Source organism: Lutra lutra, chromosome 5, assembly GCF_902655055.1.
Source record: "Lutra lutra chromosome 5, mLutLut1.2, whole genome shotgun sequence".
In the NCBI taxonomy this organism is placed as follows: domain Eukaryota; kingdom Metazoa; phylum Chordata; class Mammalia; order Carnivora; family Mustelidae; genus Lutra; species Lutra lutra.
The window spans coordinates 75,287,577-75,307,485 of record NC_062282.1 but is presented as its reverse complement, the minus strand read 5'-3'; the positions used below and the strand labels follow the sequence as shown (position 1 = coordinate 75,307,485).

The window sequence follows — 19,909 nt, the reverse complement described above, 5'->3', positions numbered from 1 at the left end:
AACCGCAGCCACTTCTGATCTGTATGAGAAGGGTGTGTGCTCTTTAAGTGCGCTCCTAGCAGGAGCTAGAATTTGCTCCTTAATGATCAGCGCAGTTCCCGCTCAGCTCACCAAGGCCCCTCCTGCCCCTGTTCTAATCTTGCCCTGGCCTTCTCAGGTGGGGTCTCCAGAAAGGGGTCCAGCAAGTCTGCCATCTTTTCCCTTTCTTTCCAAATGGCCTTAACAGACCCCAGAGTGGGCCTTGTCTTCCTCATGATTCAGACTGAGGCTCTGCTCAGGGGCTCAGAGGGGCCAGAGAAGCAGACTCCCAGAAAGGACGTGATTTGGGGCACTTGGACAGTGGAAAGGCGCAGCCTACTCATTTGCCAGCTCAGCAGAGCCCAGCCAGGACCCTCCTGCCTGTGGAGGAGGAGACATTCTCCCTGAAGTAAAAAATGGCTAGTGTCTCTCCCCCCTGGCTGTCTTCTCCAGTGGGTGCAGAGAGGATGGAAAAGTGTCTCTGGTGACATCATTGTCCATGTCATTGTGAATCTGAGCTTTGGACGCCAGGAATCCCGGCGGGGCCCACTCCCTTCCGCTCTCTGGGGCCCAGCCCCACCTCCAGCGTGCCCCTGCAGGGCTGGGGAGAAGGGGGGCCTCTGAGGGGCTGAGGGAAGCATGCCAGATGAGAAGCCCAGAGAGGGGCAGAGAAATAAGAAAGCAAATTACTTTCGTTGTTTTATGTTTTTTAAAAAATATTATTCTCATTATAAAAGTAAATGGTAGTCACTGGAGAAATTTGCAAACACCTCAGCACTCAGGAGCAAATGAAAATTGTCTTTAATCCCACTGCACAGAGATCCCTCCTGTGGTTTTCTTAGCATGTTTATATCAATGTTAATCCACAAACTCAAGTAACTCAAGGATAGTGCCATTATTTTTCCACTAGCCAATCTCCTTGAGGAGTGCCCCTATTACTCCCCTGCCCGCACCCACACTCCTGGCACTGTGCTAAATTCTGCGGGCTGCCAGTGGGTGGGTGGTCTTCCCTCTCTGTGCTGGCATCCACCAAGCACCTGCCGTCCTATCTGCTTCCTAGAGGTCAGTCCCATCCAAAAGACACCCCCAACACCTCCCCTCCACTTGCATGCTTAGAGCACTGTCTCAGAAGCTCTTCTTCTGATTCCAAAACATTTCGGAGCTGGAGGAAGCTAGTTGTGGCCCTTCACACTTGCACAGGCAGGCTTGCAGGAATCACTCTGTCTTCTCACACCCGGTCCGGCTGGCAGAACCACCCATCTTCCCGAGGCTCCTGCCTGCGTGAGGCTCTACGCAAGACTGGTATTGATTATCTCCCACACCCTGATCTCCAGAACTATCCATGTTTCTGCCAGCCCTCTCAAGGCAGAGAGGTCTCCTTGCATCCCAGGCCACTTCCCACATCACCCTGCCCTGAGAGCTGGAAGGCCTCCTGGAATGTCAGGGATGGGAAGATTTGCCCCAACACAGGGCTATCATAGACCTTGCTGAGTTGGGAGGACACAACAGGCTAACACTAGCCCTGCCAAGGAGACAGGCACCTTTTCTGATGCCCCAAAGGTGCTGCACGTGTCAGGCATAGCCCTGCCCTTACTCAGGATGCCTTGTTCCACTCCTTACTCCCAGACTTTGGAGACTCAAAAGCCAGTCATCTGACTCTTGTGTAAATGAGTCCTGCATGGCTGTCCCTTCCCAGAGGGAGTTAATGTGGGGCTTTGTGACTGTTGTCTGTCTGTAAGGAAGAATCATGGGTGCCCAGGGCGGCCTGACGGTATCTCTCTCACACACACACACACGCACATGCACACGCACACACGCGTGCGCTCCCAGCTTCAAGGCTGGATTTGAATCTTTGGGTCTGGGGCCAGAAGGTAAATTTAAAAAGCTCCCTCAGGTGAGCCTGCGGGGGTGGGGGAGAAGAGGTACCATGAGGAGAAACTGAGACCCAGTCCCTGGAGCACCCCTGCCCCACAGCCCTCAGCTCCCTTTGGGGTGGGGGCGGGGTGGGGTGCAAGCCATTGCCTTCCTTGCCTAGGTGGGCGAATTCAGGGCCCAGCTGGGCGATGGTGGAGGTCCTGTCTCAGAATGTTCCCGACACCCCCCCCAAGCCTCTCCTTTCTCCCGCTATTTGGTTCCAGCTGAGATGCTGAGAAAATCCTCACAACACCATTTCGGGGGGAGCAGCATCTTGAAGGCTTTCATAGAGAAAGACCAAACAATTCGAGTCACTCAGCCCACTTCTCCTACCCAGCAGAGCGAGCCCACGGACAGCCTCCTGCGGGGGGCGTGCAGTCCCTTCCGCAGCAGTGACAGGCGGCGGGGCCCACGCATGCCTCCCTAGAGGACACTTTCCAGGATGGAGACGCCCGAAATTCAGACCTGAAAACCCACCACAGTAGAAGAGCGGGTCGGATTTCTGTGGCCTCGGCACAAAATGGCAATGCTAATGTAGTTTCCAAGTTAGGTTTTAAAATGCCACTTAAAAGGCCAGCTCAGTTCTCTCACTTAAAGCTTTTTTTTAAATAATCACATTTCCTCATGAATCAGGCCGTGGGCATATCTGTCCTTCCTTCCCTGTCAGGAACTGCCAGAGCAAAAAGGATATTTTCTCAGATTTTTTTTTTTTTCCTAACCAGTTGCCACTTCTTTGGCTGGGAGGCCTTCCCGGCTCCTACCCCACATCCGTGGTCCCTCTGGATCCGCCAGGACCCAGCCGCTCCCCTGTGGGGGCAGACAGACCCCCAAGAGCAGAGATGCAGAGGTGAGGGAAGAGAGAGCCATTCCCTAGACACTGGCCAAGGGGCACTTTGGGAGCAGGGGTGACTGGCTGTAGAGAGGACCCTACCTACTTTCCAAAGGAAAAAAAATAAGTTGTTTAAAACAAACAAACCTTGGGGGGAAAAAGAAAACATAATTTCAAACCCTGAAGGTACAGGATCCCAAATTTGGTAAATTTGGATTTTTCTCACTCCTTCTCATCAAGGATGGAAACCCTTCCCTCTATTTTAAGTGTAGGTGGGGGGAGGGGCATGAAAATTTAATGTTGTTGGAAGGCTGTCTCTCCTATCCCACCTTCCCATTAACTTAGAAAAGTGACTTGATGATTTGTGTCCATGAAGACAGGGTCTGCGGAAAGCCCAGGCCAGCTGCCAAGGACAGGGTTTAGCCTGGTCTTTGGGGAGGGAGGTGAGTAGGGAAGGGCCAGGACTAATCCCCTAAGATGGAAGTCGGGCTTCTAACTGTCCAGGCAGGACAGGGCTCAGGAGCGAAATTTGGAGGCAGATCTCCAGCCTGGGCCTGCTGCAGCTCCCTGACCTGGCCCAGCTCCCCAAACCCAGACTGCTCAGTCTAGAGGCAGCTAAGAGAAGGATGCAGTGATGGCAGGAGCTGGTGATACGCTTTCTTGCTGGTAGCACCCCAGTCACAGAGCTTCCCCAATCATCCCCATGGGTCGGGCTGTAGGCCACCTGGGCCATTCCCTGTTACTCCCCCACCCCCACAGGTATAGGTCCAGTCACATCTGAACCCTCGGAATGTTGAGCCCAGTGGCCCTTCCCAGTCCTTCCTTCAGGGCAGGCCCTCCGCCTCTCTTAGTTCCCACACCTGACATCAGGCAGCCCTGACCCAGTTGGAAGCAGAACCAGTCCCTGTTTGTCTGTTCTTGGGAATGCTCAGCCTCACGGATCTCCAACAGCAAGCATGGAAACACCCCTTCCCACTGCCTCAAAACATGCTGGAGCCTGCTTCTCATTTATCAAGGCCTCAAAAAAAAAAAAAAAAAAAAAAAAAAGGCACTGCCTCTACTGGCCAGGCCTTCATCTGAGCGCTGAAGGACTCTAGGTAGAAACAGTAATAGAGGCTGATAAACAAGACTGTTCTAGAACGATCCACGAGGCTGAAGGGAGGAAACTAATGCGAGCCCAGATGCTGATGTCACACATTCCAACCTTTCGGCCACCGGTGTCATGTCACATATTCCCAGCAGGGGATGGCAGAAGAGGAGAATTCTAAGCTGCTACTATGTGTGTACAGGATGGCCTGTATTTCCTTCTTTACCCTTGTCTCTATTTTCCAGATAATGGCCAAATACTATTCTTAAAACCAGCATAAAAAGAAGAGGAAATGAGTTTTACTTTAAGAAGGTCGGTGGGAGCCACTGGACATCGTTGACTCAGGCAGTGACCTGAAGGTGATCTGGGCTCGCGCCGGCCAGGGAGCATACCCAGGAAGGATGGAGGTGGATTTACTGCAAGGTCAACCAAGCTTGAGCTTCTGGGTCTCAGCTCATGTTGCCCTGGTCCAGCATTTTTGCATAATTTGCAAAGGTAAGGCATTTTATTGGGTGAAACTACTGTCTTCCCCCCAGGAAGGTCATTCGCAGGAACATGCCAGCACCCGCTCTCTGGGCTCCCTGGTTCCAGGACACAGAGGTACAGGGTCAGGGGTGGGGGACCCCCTGCTGAGGTGTTCCTGAACCCCTGGTAGCAGGCAATGTGGCTACTTGGAAGGGAACTGAGGAAACATGGGGCACCAGAAGCCCGTCTGAACTGTTCTCCCATGTTTTGGATCTTTGTCAGCTTTTTAAAATCTATAATTTATTTTGATTCTGTTTCTCTTTCTAGATAAATACTCCCTGGAAAACCTCATCTTGTGGTGTTATTCTCCAAGAGGGACCCTAGGATGCACAAGGGTCGCACCAAACCTCGCTCTCCCCCGAGGGTGGGCTGCAGAGGGACGAGGAAGGGTAGGGGGCTGCTGTAACGTCAGAGTCTGGCAGTGAAGCTCTGCTCCCGGGGCAGAAGCTGTCCGGAAGGAGGAAATGCCAACAGGGAGGACAGAGAGAGAGAAGACCCAGACACAACACACAGCCCAGGGCCACAGACATAAGGCACTGGCTATTGCGGGGGAGGAGGGGGTGTTGGGTGCAGGAGACCCTGGGCTCTGACCTTGGCCCAGACTCATCTACCAAAACCCAAGGGTCTGACTCAGCCTTCTCAGCCTTGGGAGACACTGAATGTGAGGCATGCAGTCTAGACCAGCTGTCAACACTGGGAGGCCGCCTGGGTCATACCAACCCAGGAAAGAGGAAGGGTGAGCCCTGGAGCCAAGACTAACAGAGGAGGCTTCTGAGGAGAGGTGAGTCTTGCTGGGACTCACAAAGCCCTGGCACCGCCCCTTCCTCCCGGCCTCCACAGCTCTCTGCAAAAGGCCTCCAGCCCAGCCCAGGCTGTGGAAAAGGAACCCTACTCTTGGCCACCCACCGAGCCCCACCTGCCCGTGGCCGCACACATCGTGCCTGGCAGGCGACCCCTGGCCTGGCCAAGGCAGTTTGAGCTGGAGGGAGAGCCTCTCTCTGGAGGCTCTCCCTCCAGCTCAAACTGCTCTCGTTCCTTCCCCTCTGTTCTCATGATCCCCAGGCTGCGCCGGGATCTGGAAGCCCCCCTGCCTGCCTGCCTCTCCTCCTGCACCTTTAGTCTGCCACAGGCATTTCTGCCAGTTCATCTCTGGCTTGTGCTTTGTGGTGGACCTGAACTGACACAGAGCCCAGCTGGGTTTTGTTTCGTGCCATAAGCAGAATAATTAAAGGAGATTAGAAGCCAAGAATTCTTGCATCGTGGGATTCAGTGATGCTTCACACTTTACCAGTGGGCTCTCTGAGATTTGACTGCATCTCACCTGAAGGAAGTGTACTCAGTCCTAGGAAATACAGACCTAGGAGAGAACCTTCCCGAATGAGTTCTTGTGCCCTGGCATCACCACCAAGTTCCAGACCTTTCCGTGAAGCAGTTCTCCCTCAGTACCGCACATGGGACAGGTTAGAGGGGAGGTAGGGGGGCTCCAGACGGTCTGCCTCACCTTGCTTCCTGTCTCTATTTCTGGGCCTGAGACACCCGCTCTGGTGCCTGATCTCTCCCAAAGTGTAACATCACGAGCCAGCCCCCCCAACGTTGGAAATACAAGTGCAAGACCAGAGGACCCAGCCAGACTCCCAGGTGCCCCTGAGCCTGACTACCGACTCCCAACACTAGCCCTGTTTCAAGACTTGCTGGTCCTTTTGGCACATGTTGGCTCTGTCCCAGCTTTGGCCTCTTCCCCATTCTTGGCCAGAATGATGGCCTAATCCTTAGTATTCGGCAACCCCACTCATGACTCCACACCACCCACAATGGTTGGGTCCAGGCAGCAGGGGGAGTGCAAGCTTCACCATCATGCAAACCTCTGTCCTTTCCAGAAAAGGCTCGGTCATCCAGCTCAAGGGGTGGCAACTGCTCCCATCATTCTCAGCAGCCTTGGGAGTTTTGTGTCTCTAGAGCCTGCTTCGCTAGGGACTCAGAGAGGCAGCTGAGGTCACATGTTGTTGGAACCAAAGAGAAGTCTCGCTAAGCAGTGAGACTTTGTCCAAAAACTGATACACCCAGGGTCATCCCATCACCAGAGTCAGAGCCACCCCCACCTGCAGACCAAGTGTACGTACGCCTGCTTCCAGGTGTCTTCAGACCCAGCCCCTGCCAGGCCCATGAATCTTGTCACTGACTCTCTCCATCCCACCCTCTGATCCAGCAAGAGAAGCAGCAGACCCGTGGCATCAGAGGACAGAGGTGGAGACACCCTTTCTGGGAGAAGGGTGTCCGGGAGCATTCTCCTCACTGCTGGCCTCACCCTCACACCTCATCCTTTCCCCAGGTATCCCGCAAGGGACCACGCTGCAGTTCCTCACATGATCTGGCCTGACCACCCCCCAAGCCCACAAATGCTTGTTTCCCTCTTGGAAAAAGACTGCATTTCAGAGCCAGGCTTAGCCTACTTGCCATTTAGTTCTTAAAAATGGTTATTCTAAAATTCAACCTAAAGTCACGAGCCACAGTGGTTGCTGAAGCCATCTATAAAAACAAACAAACAAACAAACAAACAAACAACAAAAGCAAAAACCAACCACTAAACCACTGCCAGGGGCCATGGTTCAAATAAAGAGGTCAGCAAGCCAGGGCATCAACTGCATTCACAGAGGATCCGGCCACAGCAATCACAGCATACAACACACACGGAAAACTACTCCGGCCGCGGTGAACCCCCGGGCCACAACATTTCACCCTTGACCTGCGCCCCGGCCTCCGGGAGCAGTTTAATAATAATTCCCCTTGCTTGCAGGAGAAACAGAAATAGCTTCACCCAGCTCCACAAGCCGCGCACAGCACAATTTACAGAATCCTGGGGCTCTAATGCTCCTAGTCTCCCCAGTTTCCATTAAGCAGCTGCCAAATGGCCTGAGCGTGGCAGGAGAGGCCCCTCGCCTGGCCTGCCTTTCCCTCCACAGACAGGCCAGGGGAGGGAGCAGGGCACGTGGCTCAGCAACCATGTAATGGGGAAGAGGGCGCTCTGGGGTCCTGGCCCTGTGACCCCTGTCTGTCAAAGCCAACTCAGAGCCCCTTTATAATCTTTTCCAAGACTTAAGTGTACGAGTACACAAAGCTCCCTTAATGGAAGGTCGCTCTGGCTTGTGTAACAAGCTGTGTAAACTTCATATCTGCATTCACTCAGCACTGGCCTTGTTTACTTTCCTCCCCGGGGACGTTTCGGGGGAACATGACTGCCCTCCCAGGGCTCCGAACGTCTTTCAGAAAAGAAACAGTGCCCTCCCCGCTTCGAGACCAAAAGACCCCCAAAAAAGGGCAAGATACCTTCTCCAACTTGATCACAATGCCAGGCGGTCAGCCCACATGCCGTTTGCTGAGCTCCTCGTGAGAAGCAGCAGCTGGAGACAGAGTGGGCAAGTACAGGCTGCACAACCTTGGTTCCCTTGCATCCTGACCCAGCCGTGTGGGCCTTGGCAAGTGACATCACTTTGAGAGGCCGCAGCTTCCTCCTCGGGGAAAGGGAGGACACAGCAGGGCCTATCTCCCAGGCCCCTTCGAGGAGAAAGACCATGTGCTGAGGCTCAGGCTGGAGCTTGGCCTGGGGGAAGAGGCCCGTGAGTAGCAGCTACCCGCGCTGCTCTGCCCCTGGAGGTGGTCATGGTGAGGGGCATGGCCTCTGGAGCCTTGGCTGCCTAAGTTCCAGCCTCAGCTCCGCCTCTCACAGGCTCTAAGCCCTTGCGTGGGTCACTCTGACACTGAAGAGCTCCAACTGCAGGGGAGGAATGAGAGCGCCGCAGACCCCAGGTTTAGAGAATTCCCCTCCGCTATTCATGAGCAAGGGCACTGCTGGGACCATGTGTCCCCACCAAAATCTTTGCAGACTCCCCTGCTCTGTGCCCACTTCCTGGATGTTTCCAGAGCACCACAAGAAATCACTTACTATAATCCCTCATTTTATAGCCCAAGGGGCTGGAGCTCGCCCCAGACTGCATGGAGGACCTCCTAGTTGAGTTGTCCCGGCTTCCCGCCATCACCTAGTGTCTTGTCTCATCCCATGGGTCGGTCAGAGATGAAGTAGAGCGAGCAGGGCCATGTTATTCCCCACACAGAGCAAAGAGGAAATCCCAGGCAAAATCCCAAACCCAGCTACTCAAGCACTACCTTTCGAGCCTCACCAAGAGCCAGGGAACCAAAACAGCATGGGCTTCACCTGGACATCTCTTCCAATCACTTCACGTGCTGACCCTCCCCCAGACTCCAGGTGTCCCTGAGGAAGCCTGCTCTGATTTCACATCCTGGCCCCTGGGATCCTGCTGGCTGAGAAAAATGCTGTCCAAAATAGGTCAGGCCTTCAGAGAAAGGGACCACCTCCCCTCATTCGAGCGGCAGCCCCTCCGCCCATCCCTCCCCACCCCTCCCATGGCTAGCGCATCACTCTTGTGTGCTGGCTGTTGGCTTAAGCGTCAGCCAGGCCTCGGCGCCCAGCAACCTATGCCCCAGGAGCACCTTGGGCAGCTCGCCAGAACCAAGGTGGGGAGATGAGCTGGCCATCCTGCCGGGTCCTGCTGTCCAACCACCCACACACAGCTGTGTTCTCCCCAGGGAGGCCCCCCTCAGCCCATCTGCGTGACCAAGAGGAAAGCCCCACTGAGGGCCTGCAGAGCCAGAGGCCTCACTCGGCAAGCAGTCGAACACTCTGAGTCAGGCCTTGGACCCTGACTTCAAAGTCAGACAAAGGGGTTGCAGAGGTGCTTCTCCCAGGCTGAGATGGGATCTGTGGGAACGAGCTCTGACCAGGATCGGTCTTGCCCACCCTGGTTGTTCATGTTAGGCTTGTGGCCAGGTGTGGTGAGGGCAAGGGGAAGAACTAGCTTATATATCTCCCCATGTTCACACAGCCAGGGCTCACCCAACCCTCCCCATGCGCTGCACCCCAGGATGGAATGAGAGACACAGCTACGAACATGGCTGACCTGTGGGGATCTCGGGCAAGTGACCGAAGTGGAAGGAGGTACGTTCAGCACTGCCTACATGTGTGCAGGACCTTGAAGGCAAGGGCCTCCACGGTTTCCTGCCCTGGGCTTCTCAGCTGCCACCCGCCCAGCTGGGGCCAGTCAGACAATGATGGTCCCTGGCGGTCAGTGCTTCCAGAGAGGTGCAGGGGCTATAGCAGACAGGCAGCAGTTCCTAGTCTCGTTGGGGGGCTTCCACAATTTCTCCAGCGAAGGGAGGAATGCAGACCAGGAGAACCCCTTAGCTCCACTGATGGTTCACCCGTGTTCTGGCCACCTAGCCTTTGCCAGGGCTGGCAAGGTCAGGCGGGCCATCACAACCCTCACACCCTCCTCCTACTCCCTGTGCCAGAGAGGACCAGGCAAGGGGAGCTGAGCAAGACAGCTCACAAAGTGGGGGAGCACATGAGCCCTCAAGGCACAGCTACAGAAGGGCCTGGGCCCAGGGCACTGTCCCAGCTTGTCCAGGAGCGCCTCTGCCACTGGCCCAGCCTCCCCTGGAGGCCATGCGCCCTGCCTGCACTACCCAGCAGCCAGTGGGGCTCCTCGCCAACTGGGCTCCACCGGGAGGAAGACTATCAAGGAGAGGAATGGAAGCAGGTGTCCACGTCAGGCTGAGCCTTGCCTCTGAGTCCGTCTGCTGTCCACTGCTGTCTGTTTTTCCTGTGTCTCTGATCATAGGTCTATAACCGTTTCTTTGTCCGTCAGTCTTCTGTGACCCTGTTCTTCCTCCCTCCCACTCTCTCTGTGTCTCTCTGGCCCTAAGTGATGTGAGGCCAGGCCAGGGCAGTCGCAGCGTGTCCACTCTCGCCCCATTGGTCGGCAGCCGCTCCCCGGGGGCAGCAGCTGTCAGTCCCGCCCCCCCCCCCCCCCCTGCCGGGGACCTGAGCGCGCTCCGAGCCGCCACGGAGCGCAGTCTCCTGCTCAAGACAGGAGCGCAGCAGGAAAAGCGAGCTCACCGCACACTAGGCATCTGAATAGGGACTCGCGGCTGCAGGACTGCCCGATCCGAGACGCAGCGGCCGCGGCGGCGCCGAAGAACTCCCGGCCGCCCGCCCTCGGTGCACCTGGCGTCCGGGCGGGGAGCAGGCACGCGAACTGCGGCCACACTCGCCGGGCACCTCTCGCCGCCGCTGCAGCCTAGGGAAGCCCCGAGCCTGGAGCTGACCGGAGCGGGGGGCCGGAGCCCAGAGAGCGGCTCCAAACCCGCGAGCCGGGTGACTGGCAGCGCGGGGGGCGACGGCAAGACCCGGGAAAAGACCGAGGGTTAATCGCGCGGGGCCGTCCAGCTCCGAGCCCCGGGGCCCGCCGCCCCGCCGGGACGGCAGCTGAGCGCGGGGACGAGGGAGCGACGCGGCCCGGGTTGACCCGAAGGCACCGGCTCCCGGTCAGGTGCGCGCATCAGGGCGGGAGGGGCGCGCCATGGAGGCGCCCGGCGGCGCTGGTCGGCAAGACACCCAGTGAGGCGGTCGGGCCGGGGTCGGCGGCCCCGCGGGCCATGTACGGAGACGTGTTCAACGCCACGGCCGGCCCCGAGGCGGCTGGAGGCGGCGCGCTGGCCCTGGCAGCCACGGTCAAGGCAGAGGGCGCTTTGCCGCTGGAGCTGGCCACGGCGCGCGGCATGCGGGACGGCGCGGCCACAAAGCCCGACCTGCCCACCTACCTGCTGCTCTTCTTCCTGCTGCTGCTGTCCGTGGCGCTCGTCGTCCTCTTCATCGGCTGCCAGCTGCGCCACTCGGCCTTCGCCGCCCTGCCCCACGACCGTTCGCTGCGCGACGCCCGCGCGCCCTGGAAGTCGCGGCCGGTGTAGCGGCGGGGGGAGCCAGGGCCGCCAGACGCAGTGTCCCCGTCTCACCGCCGGCCGCCGGGAGGAGCCGGGCCGCGCGAGCCCGACGCCGGGGGTCGCTGGCCCCTGGGAACGCCGCGCCCTGACCCAAAGACCTTTTACGACCTCGAGCGGCCACCGGGGCGTAAAGGGAGTCGGAGGCGCTCGCAGGCTGCGCGGGGGCGCGATCCTACCGGCCGCAGGCACCACGGTTCCCATCCCCTGGCGGAGTCTTGCTTCCCCGCTCCACCACCGGACAGCGGGTCTAGCAGGGGTGCCTTCCTGAAAGACGGAGAGCCAGCCGGGACGCCGAGCCTTCTCCGCCGCCCGCCGCCTCCTTTGCTCTGCACAAGGAAGGGGCAGACACGGCTCGACTAGCGCGCAACTAGCCAGGAGCCGCCTCTCCGGACTCCCTGGCCCCGTGGCTGTCTTCCCGTGGCTGTTACTGCCTCTTCCTCGCTTGGGAACCTAGAATCTGAGCGTGAACTCAGCCGAACTAGGAAATGATCCCTTTGGGGGGCTGTGTCCCCCGGGGGAAACGAGGGGATGCCGAGTTTCAGTAGGTCCCGCCTGGGTCCAAGGGCTCCATTTTCTCGGTGGGCACGGGCGGAGGGGAAGCTGGTCTAGAAGCAGCGGGTCGCACCTGCGGCACCCTGTGGTCGGGGATCCGCGTCCCGCACTCTCCAATAAAACCTCACCGAATTCGACCCAGTGCTCAGAACGCTTTGGTCTTTGGTTGCGCCACTTTGGAAAGGGGAATTAGGGCCGGGCCAGCGGGCTAGCGACACTCAAGGGCAATCTGCCTCCTACTTCAACGTGACTCAGGTCAGTTTTAATGATACTTCCTCCTCCCCAGCTTTTCCCCAGCCTCAGCCCGTTCGTTGTTCTGGGAAGTGTTTTCAGAGCCGATCTCAAAGAGGAACTGCTGCCTCATCTGCTAAAAAAAATTCCCTGTGAAGGCTCCATGGAGACCTTCCTACAGGCACTTCCTTCCACCTGGTCCTCTCCTTTGCTCTCAGAGACTCTTGGGCCTGAACCCTCCCAAGAGCCAGTTCAGTACCAGAACCGTCTGGCGATGGAAGCATCTGAGGGCCCACGGATGGGATCAGCGGCTCAGCACTTCTTCCCGAAATAGGCAGAAGCCAGGTCTGGGGAGCACCGAGGAAGAAAGCAGAGCATGAATAAACCCAGCTATGAGGGGATGATTATAGAGAACCTGAGAGGGAATAAATAGATTTGTGATAACCTTGACCATTTCCCAAGTTAACCTAACTCTAGGGGCTGTACTTTACGGGGGTTTAAAATAGTTTCAGGAGTTACCTGGCTTAGCAGGGCACTAGAGCTCAGAGAATGTGTGACTAAAAAAAGATCGGGTAGATTATCTAATTTAGCAGTGCCCAACCATCTGTGGGGTCACTGGGGTTTTGAGAATCTGAAGAATGCTAGGATGTTGCATCAAACAAAAGGCAGACAGCCACACAATTCTGCACACCTTTTGCAAAGAGTGCCTAAGGACCCTTGCTGGGGTGGGGGGTGCGGGTATGAATTGCTGGGGCTGGATGGAATCTTGGGCCAGGGCTCCCCACCTGTGTTTTGCCTCAGCCAGAGAGTGCCCAAGAATCCCTCCTGGACCCTATCCCTGGAAGCAGGACAGATGAGTAGGCGACAAGGTCTCACGTTGGGCTAGATTAACCAGGTCTTGGAAAGCTACCACCAGTGGTGTTCGTTCCATGCTAATGGTGCCAATTCTATGACAACCTCTCAGACGTTTTAGTTGGGTCTTTGGAAACATAGCCAAACCTCTCCAGTTTATAGTAATGGTAACCCAGCTAATCCGCATGACCTTTGGTTGCAGAGAAGATTAAGTGAAATAAATGTGAGGAAATATGAAGCCCCCTGGCTGGTGTAATGAGATAGCACTCTGCTGATAAGGGGGACCCTTTTCTGGCCTTGATCTGGGAGCTGAGAGGAGTAGGAGACTATAGAGACAGAGTCCTCCTTGCGCACATCTGCCAGTGGGTACATCTAAAGGCATAGGTGTGTGAAGTAGAGCAGAAGCTTTCGAGTCTGACAGGCTCTAAATCCCAGCAGCCCTGCTCACTGGCAGGGTGACTCTAGGCACACTGTTTAATCTAGAGTCCAGGCTGCTTCCTTCTCTGCGAAATGGGAATTCCATCTTCCAGCTCTACAGGTTTGACACGTGGTAACACATGGAACATGCTGGCTAGCCAGCCCCCGGGCGTTGGCTCTTACTCCAATCGAGCCTTAGGCTGGAGGCAGCAGTGCAGAAAGGTGAAGCTGACCCCTAAACAAAATGTGCTTTCACAAGGGCTCATGGTCTCCTGTGACCCCAAACCAGTGCAAAGGCTGGTCCCTGCAGGGGAAATATGACTGGCTTAGAGGTAACCTGCAGTTCCTGGGCCAGAATCGGCTAGAGCCGGGGTGATCTAGGGGCTTGTGGGATCCCTTGATGCAATACTGGCCCAAGGCCTCAAGAGCTGGAAGCAGAAAAGGGTTGAGATGAAGGCAGCCTGGGGAGCATCCCTCTGTGTGTCTGCAAGCTTGCAGCCATGTCAGCCACCTAAGCCAAAGGCTTGGCCACTTCAGATATGCAGATCCTTTTGAAATAAACTCTTATGTAATAGGGCTTATGCAGAGATGGAATCTAGGAACCAGGCAGGGTCCATGAGAAGAACTAGACCAGGGCTCTGCTTTTGCCAGCACTGTGACCCCAATACTTCCATTCCCTTCTCTAGGCCATCAGACTAGATGAGCAGTAACATAACGGGCCTTTCTTGTTGGACCTAGCCCCAGAGCCTTCCCTGGAAAGCGGGGATGTGGCTGAGTTCATGTCTACCCTCTACTGACAGGGAGGGTGAGTGGACTACAATGTGGCAACTGGACATGTAGATGGGTGTCAGGGATGTAGGTCCATACACACATGTCCTTCTTGCCCTTTGCTCTTCCAACAATCCCACAAAACCTTGGAACCACCTCTGGAGATGAGCTGGACAGGGCAGGCTAAAGATAAGAACGGGATCCATGACATAGGTGATGGGGCTGCCCTGCCACAACCAGCCACTGGGAGAAGGCAAGAGGGACGAGCACACCTCCCAGATGGGGATTTAGGGGGTGGTAGGGTGGAAATGAGGGAAGGTGGTTGCAGATACCAGGAACCAGGGAGAAGCAGCAGAGTGTAGGGACCGGGAACCTTAGTCCTGCCACTAGCTGGTACCTTGACTGTGTTCCTGGATTTCTGGTAGCATCACTTTGCTCATCTATAAAATGGAAATCATAACAGCACATGGCTCACAGGATTTTCAACATGGCGCAAGACACTGCAGGTGAGGTGTTCAGCTCATGTGTGACACAAAGTAAGTGCTCTGGATGTGAGCTACCCTTACTGTGAACCAGGATGAGCATGCAGGAGGCGTTCACAGCAGCACTAACAACACTGCTCTCCCTCAAGGACTTGCAGTCCCTAAGCCTGCCCCTTTCTGACAGGCCTGCCCAGAGTCTGAGGGCAGCTGTTCTGGATCCTTTCTCTCTCTGCACATTCACAGCTTCAGGGGCTTTTCAAATGACTTGCTCCAGACCTTATCCCTGGGCCCACTCGCTATCTCCATTTGGACAGCTCACGGGGAACCTCAGACTCTACATGTCCGAGAATCACTATCTTTTGATAAACACCGCATCTTCCTCCAGTCTCTTCCAGCTCAGTGCCCCAGCATTTGGTGGCCCCAAGTGAAAGCCACGGTGGTCCTTCTTGACCCCAAACTTTTCATCCTCCCACACACAATCCATCAACTTCCGGATACCACTCCACTTCATCTACTCCCCTCCATTTCCACCACTGCATAAACTCCAGCTTATACTCCAATGGTTTCTCGCTGTCCTCAGGATTTAAAACAAAAACTTAACCTTGGCCTTCAAGACCTAGCACTATGTGGCCCCCCACCAACTGCTCCAGCATCATCTCCTCCCACTCCTTTGTACTCCAGACTCTAGTCACAGTGGCCTTTCAAGCCTTAAGGTCTCCTGCCTGAGCTATTTGTCTCCCGTCCCTCGTCTTGCTAGTGCCTTCTCATCCTTCAGGTGTAACTGACAGATCTCCTCCTCAAAAGGACTTGGCTGAGTCCTCGGAGACCAGTTCTCTTTATTCATAGCCCCCAGTCAGCTCTCTTATCAAAGCTATTAAACGACTGTGCAATTTGGAGCCTAATGCTACTCTCTCCCTACTACCACGTAAGTCGTATGAGGTCAGGGATGACATCTGCCCTGTTCACTGCTGCTTTCCCAGTGCCTAGCAAAGTGTTAAACACAAAAGAGACACTGACTCTTTGTTGAATGAAATAGAGTGGAAAGACAGAGCTAGAGGTTTAAGGTGAATTTGCCTGTGGGTTCTTCATCTAAGCTCTTTGCCTTTGATTTTCTGCCTTAAACTAAACTTGTATCAGATAAAATACTGAGCTGAACTCTCCTTACTGATTGGCCCTTCAAGTGGCCACTTTCCTGGAGGTGGTAATCCACAAAGTTGTTAGCAACCGACACTTCCTGTCTCCATCTAGGTAACACCTCAGTTATTATTGGGTCTCCTGCAGAGACTAAAGAACATGCAATTTAAGTTTGTACACTTAGCTGTTTCTGCTTGAATCACTCTTTTTCCTGCAGGGAAGCAGAGACCTTTGTAGCATTGTTCATGCTTTCTGGACTGTCTTGACTAAGAATCTGTTAAACCACTGCTTCACACATGGACTTCCTCACCTCTTCCTGAACCTGGATCAAAGATTTCCTTCTCAATGCGACCTTCTCTGGGTCATTGATCTAAAACTTTAACCATTTTCTCCCCTTCCAACCTTCGATGTTTCAAAACTCCCTTTCCTGCATTTTCTCCTTAAAACTTCCCACTACCTCTGTTTTATTGTTCTTGCTTTGTGTCTCCATCAACCAGAATCAAGATCCTTAAAGGAAAGTTTTGTTTTATGCTATTTGCCCTAAGCCTGACATCTAATATTAGTTGAATGAATGAGCAAACTACCTGGATCCTGTTCCAAACCAAAAACAAAACAAAACAAAAACATTCAAGAAAATAAGAGCAAAGTCTATTTCTGCAAGTCTCCTTCATTCTTCATCTTTGCTTCTTCTCCACCTTCCAAACTAACAGGATAGCCCTAACTAGGTAGGGGTCGAAAATACTCAAATGTTACAGCTTTGCCTTCCGCAAGGACAGCTGACGCCTGTGCTACAGCTCTAAGTGCCTGCCTGGCATAAAGCTCGGCCTGTGATAAGCACTCACGGAAGATCTGGTTAGAGTTAAGTGATTGAGTCTGAAGTGTCCTAACAAAAAACACTCCCCATTCTGAGTTTCGTTTTCACTCAACCTTCCTGGTGTAGCACAGCTTTGTCACCCTCATCCCCGGGCTTCCACATCCATTTCAAAGTAGCTACTCCAGTTCCTGCCGCCATATTTACATTCGAGCCATTGGGAAGGGGCAAGGGGCAAAAACATTCCCCTTTGGAGCCTTACGCCAAATGGCACATATTTCTGTTCCTATCCTTAGTCACATGACCATTATGTAGCTGAAAGGGAGGCCAAGAGGTATGGTGTACAGCTGGACATAGGTGTTCTATAATTAAGGAAGGGGAGGATGGGTATTGGTCAAATTCTAGCAGTTTATTACATAGACAATAAATGCTTTTCATTTCCAGTTTTACCGTCTGTACGTAACTAGTTTGCGTTGGCATTCTTCATCTTCACCCTCACTGCTATCACGAAGTAGGCTGAAGCAAATTTTGTAAAACAAAGAATTTTATGTGAAAAGAAGGCAATCAGGGAATGTCGACTATTAATCTTAACAAATGTTGGGATAGCCCTTCGAACTCCTCTATGCTTTTTTTTACCCACAACAATCCCACACACACTCTTCAGCAAAACTAATCTTAGATTTGGAAGTACAAACACGGCCTCTATGCTCTGTCTCTCAAAGGTGTTACTAGTGTGGCCCTACCTGAATGCAGTTAAAGTCTTGTCCCTCATGCACAACAACTGGGACTGAAAACCAGGGTGCTGAAGTCAAACTGACTGCAGGGTTCTTCACCACCACCCCTGCAAGCACTCTTCGGCTATTTCTCTGGTCAAATTTATCAAGTAAACTGTGACCCTTCGAGTTTCTCTGAGAAAAATATTAAACATCAGTCAACAGGCTAAGTCTCCAACTTGACTGTCAATTTTGTAGGTTCTCTGACCAACAATTCCAGGAACCTGATAACCTCAGGGCAAAGATCTCAAAGTTCAAAGAGAAAGAACAGATACTCCTCTCCTAATTTCTTAGTTGAGTCTCCCCTTCTTCTCTGATAAGACATGCAATAAGGAATCTAATATTTAAAGGGCTGAGCTACAGACCATTCAACTAAGACCTACCATGTTACGTAATTCAAAAGAGGAATTCTAGTATAAAAAAAAGTCACATCTGACTCTGTGGCCTCATTCATTCCACAAATACTGGCATGCTTACAGTTTATCAAGAACTGCCCTAGCAGTGGGAACACAGGTCTGGCCTCAGAGACCTTACATCCCCATGAGACGAGACAGTCGGTAAACAGAGTAAAGAAATAAAATCTATGTCAGATGGGGATAAATGCCATGAAGAATGAAAACCTTTTTTCTGCTTAATTTCCAATGTCTTCTTTTCCTTCTTTCTGAAAGCCTTCTCAGATTAATCCCAATGGGCTTTGTCACTCCAGCAATCTCACAAAATATCTGGACAGCAAGGCTTGATGCTGTATATTTTGCAAAGTCTGCCATTCAACAAAAGATCCTGAAGAGAGGACAGTGTTCTCTTGGGTATATAAAATTCAAGAAACACTTAGCACCAATTTCTCTGAGTGGTTTCAGAAAAGGAGCTATAACTCTACTCCTCCTAATCAGCTAAATTGTTGTCAGAGACAGGAAAAGGACTCATGTAGAGCGACTACGCCACCAGGTTAGAAGGGACCATGCTACACATGGAAATGTTTAATGGTTAGCTATGGCTTGGGGTTTTGTTGTTGTTGTTGTTGTTTATCCTTTTCTGTACTGTTACAATTCTCACCATTTAGCTCAGATAAAAGCATTATTTAAAATGTGCTACGGGGGTGCCTGGGTGGCTCAGTGAGTTAAAAAGTCTCTGGCTTTGGCTCAGGTCATGATCCCAGGGTCCTGGGATCGAGTCCCGCATCAGGCTCTCTACTTCCTCCTCTCTCTCTGCCTGCTTCTCTGCCTACTTGTGATCTCCATCTGTCAAATAAATAAATAAAATTTTTTAAAAATTTAAAAAATTTTAAATAAATAAATAAAATGTGCTACAGTGAGTACTGTGAATTGTGTAAGACTGATGAATCACAGACCTGTACCCCTAAAATAAATCATATATGTTAATAAAAGTAAATCATTTAAATGATTAAAAATAAATAAATGTAAATTTAAAAATTAATTAAATAAAATGAAATAACACGTGAGGTTTTTTATCAGATAGGGAAGGGGGTAAGAGATTAAAACAAAAGTATAAAGACACTTTCAAAATCCAACCCCAAACATCAAAACCCTGCCCCAGGAACTGCCTCGCACAGAAATTCTACACATACCCACTTGATATGATATGAATAATAGAAGTCTAAAATGCCCCTTCCACCATTCATCCCACATACACAAGGATGATTAAGGAAGCTACCAACAACCCTTCCTTATACTTTCCTATAGTCTCATCTTCCTTTCTTTAAACTACAATCACAAAGTGATTTAGATTAGAACACACAACCTTTTTTAAAAAAAATCAAGTCTTCATTAATGAAAGGCTTACAAATCCAACAAAGTAATATTTAACATGTTAAATGGAGGAACTTTAAAAAAAAAAATGCTTCCTTTTTTGAACCATATGTACTACCAAGCTCTCTTCTTAAAAGCCTGCCCCAGCCTCCCGACAGCCTTCTTATAAATATGTATAAAATCTGAGCTACATCAAATTGCTGTGCTGTGGAGGAGCATTAGCTACTGAGTCTCTTGTCTGAAAGAAAACCAAAGCAGCTGTCACAGCTGATCCCCTCCTCGCCTGAACTGTTTGGGCTACAGCAATCTGTAAACTGTAAACTAATCACCTTAAATCAGAGAGAAGCCAACACCTCTGTTTACTAAAATCTTGTGCCAGAACAATTTTTTTTTTAATATCCTTCGAAAACAGCCATTGAAGTCACTACTAAATACCTTACACTTAAAAAGCTGCAAGAAGGAGCTGATTTGCAGAAATGGATTCTTTGGATGACGTCTTGTCTCCAAAAAGAACAGTAAGAGCTTTTATATTTATTCTTTTGGCTTAAAATGTTTAGTTTGGGTCTTCCTCCTTTCCTAAGGGGGAGCACATAGATTTACACCATCCCTTCCTAATGAGAATGCGTTTGAACTTCTCTACACAGCACTCCTCTACTTCTACCACTCCTTCACACAGTGGTAAAAGTGTGTACTTGGTGGGGCTGTAAAACTAATCTGTGACTTAAAAAAAAATTTTTTAAAGAAGAAAATAAAACTAACCAAGGGTGGACATCCTAAAGTCAAGCAGCATCAGAAATAATTCCTCTCAAAGCAGCAGAAGAAATGCAAGAGACAGTAAGAATAAATTCAAGTTCTTGTGTGCCAGGCACTGCTGTTAAGTACTTTATTTGTATGA

General features: G+C 52.4%; 1 protein-coding gene across 1 annotated transcript; it reads left to right on the top strand.

Moving 5' to 3' along the window:
• The first annotated feature begins 10,531 nt into the window (after positions 1-10,531).
• SMIM32 (small integral membrane protein 32) lies at positions 10,532-11,917 on the top strand. The gene has a single exon (XM_047730279.1). The coding sequence runs from the start codon at positions 10,884-10,886 to the stop codon at positions 11,193-11,195; it is 312 nt and encodes a 103-aa protein (XP_047586235.1). The 5' UTR covers positions 10,532-10,883; the 3' UTR covers positions 11,196-11,917.
• The last annotated feature ends 7,992 nt before the right edge of the window (positions 11,918-19,909 follow it).